Source organism: Physella acuta, unplaced genomic scaffold, assembly GCF_028476545.2.
Source record: "Physella acuta isolate Inbredline_101_S28 unplaced genomic scaffold, ASM2847654v3 ptg001387l, whole genome shotgun sequence".
Classification (NCBI taxonomy): domain Eukaryota; kingdom Metazoa; phylum Mollusca; class Gastropoda; family Physidae; genus Physella; species Physella acuta.
In genome coordinates, this window is record NW_026732902.1 from 66,015 (window position 1) to 72,623 (window position 6,609).

Consider the following 6,609-nt stretch of genomic DNA (forward strand, 5'->3'; position numbering starts at 1 on the left):
TTATCTATTCTTTTTCTGTGATTTTTCCATTGGTTCCTTATTTTTGATAAATAAATTTTATTAACTGTTAAAGTTTTTGTTTTATTTTAGTATTTTATTTAGACTAAGGATAAGATATAACCACCGTGGGTTTCACCACGGTTGCACTGACCCTGACAGTTAGATAGATTTTAAGGTATCCCCCCCTAGCAGGGCTTACATATGTATATATATATATATATATATACATATTATACATATGTATATATATATATATATATATATATATATATATATATATATATAGATAGATAGATAGATAGAGGAAGGGGGCCCAAACTTTTTTTTGCCGGGGTGGCCCTTTTTTTTCTAGTTCCGCCACTGGTATACGATTGATGTTAGTGCGTAATCACCCACCTGAACTGGGAAAGGTCGTAATTCGATACAAATACTGGGTTCGGCCGCCTCGCATTTATTTAACCTGAGGTGACTTGAGATAGTTGGACGCGAATTAGCCCCCGACTTGACATGGGATGTAAATTTGGGAAACACGTAAAGAGATACCCTGTTGTATGCGGACCGATGAAGACGTCCTTTTAGTGAGCAGTGTTTCTTCCAGACTTTTTTTTCTCCGGGGGGGGGGGGCACTTGAAATTTTCGGGGGGGGGGGCGGTAAACTTTCTTCGGGGGAAGGGGGCGGACACTTGTTAAAAACTATATATTTTCTATATAAATTATATAAATTTTCATTTCGTTCGGGGAGGGGGCGGTGAAAAAATTTTCGGGGGGGGGGGGGGCTTCGCCCCCCGAAGAGATGCCTGGAAGAAACTCTGTTAGTGAGAAGACGGGATACCTGTAGTAGACAGATTAGTGCCTGATGAAAGCTAGTCCTGACTTTCTTGTTGTAGTTTTCGTATATGTACTTGTCTTGGTATAACAAAATTGGACATACAGTTGCGTGTGGGGATCTACATCAGTGGGACATGTTAACTCCCATCGCTACACCTATGATCACGTGGTTAAACAATTCGGAGCCTAATTTTTGCTCATTTTCGTCCCGTACCTATTGGTCGGGGTTTAACACAAATATTTTTAGTCTTAGCCTATGAGTATGAGGTGTCAGTTTCATTTAGATCTAGAACGAATGACCAAAAAGTGGAAAATATAACAAACATACAAAACTTTATAATATCAAGCTTTTAAATGCACTGAAATAAGACAAACTTTCTTTCTTCAATAAAATGAAAAGATCTCGTTGCTTATGTAAAATTTCCCTTTTCCAACCAACTCTCAAAAGCAGTGTTTCTTCCAGATTTTTTTTCTCCAGGGAGGGAGGGGCATTTAAAATTTTCGGTGGGGGGGGGGGGGGGGCGGACACTGTTAAAGTATATATTCGTATATATTTATATATAAATTTCATTTCGTTCGGGGGGGGGGGCGGTAGAACATTTTCCTTTGCCCCCCCCCCCCCCCCCCCCCCCCCCCGAAGAGATGCCTGGAAGAAACTCTGCTCAAAAGGGCAAGTGGTTGAGGTTCACTTGTTTCTGTGACCTTGCTTATGGGATATAATATTGAATACTGTAGCGACCAAAAGCTTTTAGTGAAGAAAGTTTTCTTAATAGGCCTACTTAATTTCAGTGCATTAAAAATCTTGTAATAAATAAAGGCTTTTATACTGGTTTTATTTCTAAAACACTCTTCTGTTTCTTTTCCTTAACTGTATTATTTAAAATTTTGAATGTAGTTTATTGTCATTGGAACACTATAAGATTTTAATAAGATGCTGGTTTGATCAGTTTTTAAAAATTAAACTAGGCTCAAACAATACTTTTTTTCACAATTGTTGATAGTCTTGAACGGGTAAGCCTGCATTATATTAAACATCGTACTTTCAACAGTACATATGCTTGTAATACCTTTTGCTCGTTGTAGGGTTTATTAATAACTGATGTAAATATGTGATTGGATATGTAATAATCATGCATGTACATAGGCCCTGTAAGGAAACATACAATACTTAACCCTGATTTACATGAATGAGCATTTTTTTATTTAAGGCTCATCAGATCCTCACGCATCAGAAATTATGTCAAGTGTGTGCTTTTCATTTTGCAATCAGCTGAGTGATTAGGAAGCTGAAGATCTATACCTGCGTCAAGTTCTTCATCATTATCTTTTCTCTTTATTACCCAAGACAATGATCTCATCATATGAAAGGATGATGCTCGCAACACCATGCCCAGCTGCATTGGTTTCTCTAACAGAGGAGTGGCAAATACCCATCAGAGATGGCTGGTCTCCAGCTCTTGCATTATCAGTCTCACAGATCCAAAGACTTTCAGGACTCTCCTATGTAACCACACAGTCCCAACAAGTTTTTCATACATGTTGGCATTGTAAAATCTCCTACTCATTTGTCATTTTCCCCACACAGCATTTTTACAATTGGATCACACAAACCAAACACAAGGTTTTTTTTTTTTAAATTCTCAAATTCCAGACATTTTGCAGGATTTTTAATGGCTAGTGAATTTCCAGATATTTATAAGTTTAAAATAGCCTACAGTTTAAAAAAAATTTCCTACATGTTCAGGTTTCTGGATCTTTGTACAAACCATTTTATAAACCTACTTAGGAGAAAAAAAAAGTTAAATAGAAGTTTAAATGGTACAATGAATTATACAAAATATAGAGACCTGAAAAAACTTTTACCTACTAAAAAGAGATACATGCCCAATTCCATAAAAGTAATATTTATTTCACATCTTTACAATAAAGAAGACAAGCATTTAAATATTTAAACACTCAATAGTATTTTTATGATATGTACATTCAAAATGTTAAAGATTCATTTTGGACACACTAGTTTCAGGCAACAGTTGTATCTTCATACTTGGTAATTTTTAGCCTTAAGCTTAGCATTTTCTTTGCGTAATTTATTCATTTCATCACGAAGACACATGTTTTCTTTCTCCAGAAATGCAGCTCTTAATGCTATTTGATTTTCTTTCACTCGTCTTGCATCTCTTGAACGTTTAGCAGCATAATTGTTCTTGTGACGGCGCGCCCAGTATTTTTCATCTTTTAAATCATCAGGAACAAAAACCTGAAATATAAAACCAACAATCAAACATAATTATATTAATATATATGTTAAAAGACACATTATAGTTCCTTATTAAATTTAAAATAAATTTAAATGAAATAAAATGAAAATAAAAAAATGAAAAACGTGGGGCGCCGTGATTTTCTTACAGTTTCTAATACTGTTGACTCTCTACAAGCTCCCTAATAAAACTCAATAGTATTATCTAATCAATAGTAATATAACTTTTACATCTTATATTAAACAAGACCGATGAAAAACCTTTTACTTTCTGTGCCCCACGTTTTTTATTTTTTGTCATAATGCGCACACAGTTTGCGATCGCTTATAGTAGAGTGATCGCTTGCAATTATTGTGATGTATAAGCATTTATTTTATACTTTTTAGTTCAATCAGAAAACGTGGGTTTTTAAAAACTTTTTTAATGATAATTATTATTAAATGGAATCCTAGTAAAAGACACCAAACAAATTAATCATTTGCTTTTAAGGTCTTACCTTTTTAGATTTTTAATTATCGGCTGAGGTTTAAGTTCTTCATCAGTGAAATTTCTATTTCTGGGATCAAAATCCTCTTGACCTGAATGTGAATTTTATGAAGTATAAAAATAATACTTGAACAACCTTAAATTCTTTTTGGTTTATCCTGTCAAAATCATACATTTTAATTTTTTTTTTTTTGGGTATAAAGTCTAGATTGATATCCCATCTAATTCTATAATAAAAAGGTCTGTCACTTTGATTAGAGATAGTTGCAAAATTTAAAAAAGACAAAATTTCCCAATTTTTTAAAAATAATTAATTAGTAACCATAAAGATGATGTAAATTAGTTGACGTGAAATATTCTGAACTAAGCCTTTCAAATGTATTTTTTTAAAACCCAAAACAGTATTGGGTGTTTCTTGAAGATCCAATTTTTATGGTTTTATGTATTCACAATACAGCAGGTGTATTCATCTGTAGATAAAAGTAGATTTGATGTATTATAATGAGCTGTATACCTGTGCAATGTACTTTTTTGAAGTATAGAAAATGAATGGCACTACTACTGTTCTTTTAAAATTCTCGTTATATAAATATTGATTTCATAAAGTCAGATGTTAAAAGAATTAAGGGAGAGGAATACAGAAGTGGGAATTTAAAAATGCACCCTAACCAGTCAACACAATGAACCACACCAACTGTCACACACCCCAAACCCCTCCCCTTGCCCTCAAACCATCCCACTACAACACATAACAAAATCCAAAGCTCACCCACTAACCCCACGTTCTAAATCCCACTCCACACACAAACTAAAACCCCAACAGAGTAGATAAAAATCCACACCACCCTCGCTTTACACTTTCAAACACCACCTCACACAGCCTGACACCAGTAAAACCCACAATACCCCTGGACCACATGTCACTACATGCTCCAAACGCTTCTCAAAAACCTGAACCACAACATCCAAACCCGCTAAAAACACTACACCCTACAATGTACATTAAAAACACCAACTCCACAACCCAACCCACTAATCACATGATCCACACCATTCCCAATATACCACAGCCTACTCCACTACACACACACCACTCCATACCCAACCCTCACCACATATGAACAGAACTTGTATAAAAATAAAACATACACCATCCTGCCCCACACTTAATTTAAACCCAAACCACCACACCCTAGACCTGATTTTTTAAGCCACACCACCTCTTACCCCAACCCGCAACACCCCACTTACCCAAAGATCCACACACAATCATTAATCTTACACCATACAGACCCCCAACTCACACATAACAAAACACAGAGTAGACCACCAACACACATATGTACATCAATACATGTATTTAACTGTGATGAAAATCTGTTAAACAACACTGTATTATGATAAGGTGTTTTATGCATTTAGGTTTATCTTAAGCGCACTATCAAAAGCAAGATCAATAAAAAACCAAATCCCTTACACCACTGATATTAACCAACCGGTTGTGTCTATGATGATTTTCATGCTGACCTAGCCACCAAATCCATAACTCTAATCATTTGTCAATAATCATGATAGTCTATACACTATAAAAATTGCACTTGAGCTAACAGTAAAATCTGCAAGGATTTTTTATAACAAATATTTTTAAACATATTGGATACTCTAATAATTACAAGGAGCCGACCCGCGGTGTATCATACTCCGCTATTTAGTTGTTTTTATTTTCTACTTTTCAGTAATTCATAATTTGTGAATTCGACAGTACCAATGCTGCCACTGACAATATTTGCTTTAAAACACTAACAGTAGCTTGTTAAGCACAGGATAACCCCCCCCCCCGTGAAAGCAAACTCTTCTTAGTTTACCTCCCCTAAGTTTAAATCGTTTCAAACTAAATTATCTGCCCCTAATAGCCGTCACTAAACCTGGCTCTACGATTGCAAACATTTAGCGTGATCCACAGCTCACCAGACCATGTAGGGGTGGGGGTGGTAAGGAGCGCGCTTACAGCTTGGTGTTTTGAGATATAATATATATAGATAAAGCAGAGTCTCAACCGGTCATAAAATTTAAATATTTAACGTAAAAACTATTGCACAAAAAATACATATATATAAAGTTAAATATAATTTAGCTAAGGTTTAGTTCTTTTAAAATCATCTTCGCTCTACTATACACAATTATCAATTTGATATAATTAAAATTATTTATAATTTGAAATAAAATTTAACCATTCCTTGAATAAACAGCTGTCAGCAAAGTTTTAAAAATAAATACATATTGATCTTAAAATAACACTAATAATTACCATAAAACTCTATACAGACTTATCGGGAAAATAATATATATGATATTAACCCTTTAATCTATTCTTATTAAGACCCTTAACATAATAACCTAGGTGGTAGGGGAAAAAAAAAAGAAACAAATTGAAGGTAAATAAATATCAACTTTAATACTAAAATTTAGTTTAAAAACTAATTTCCTTTTAAATTACCTCCCCTACCAATAAATTTAAAAGCTGTTCTATATTAATAATATTAATTGATATTTTTACCAATATAGCCAGATTATCATTTGACATTGAGTAGTTTAATGTGTTCACAAAGTGTAGGCCTATGTGTTTAATATTTTCTTTGATCTTTGGTTGACGAATGCAAAAGGAAAGACTGTCAACATGAACCTCTCCACTCCTGTGCCTAAGAAAAAACCCACACAAACCCTAACCCTCATCACACAGCAAACTTTGTAGACTTTGTTCATTGTACTTTACATATATAAAACAGTTGATAATCATCTTTTTAAGAAATTATAATTATTAAGTTTTCTAGTCATCAATTTAATTTAGATTTATGTAGATTTATAAAAGCCATAAGAATATTGAACAATGGTGATTTTAGTTGAGTTTTTTACTAAATAAACTACTCCGTCCGTCCCAACGGAATAAACCTTATAGCAAATGTTGGTGAAAAATGGGAAGAAGAAGAAAAAATGTCAGCACACAGAAAAAAATGTTGAAATAATGTATACAAAAAAT

General features: G+C 33.9%; 1 protein-coding gene across 1 annotated transcript; it reads right to left on the reverse strand.

Annotated features, from left to right (window-relative positions):
- Positions 1-2,660: 2,660 nt before the first annotated feature.
- Positions 2,661-3,677, reverse strand: LOC131927244 (hepatic leukemia factor-like; the record flags this gene model as incomplete). The annotated part of the gene is made up of 3 exons (XM_059283009.1): positions 2,661-3,085; positions 3,144-3,153; positions 3,583-3,677. Coding segments are annotated over 3 exons (324 nt in total), but the record flags the coding sequence as incomplete, so codon positions are not given.
- Positions 3,678-6,609: the final 2,932 nt, after the last annotated feature.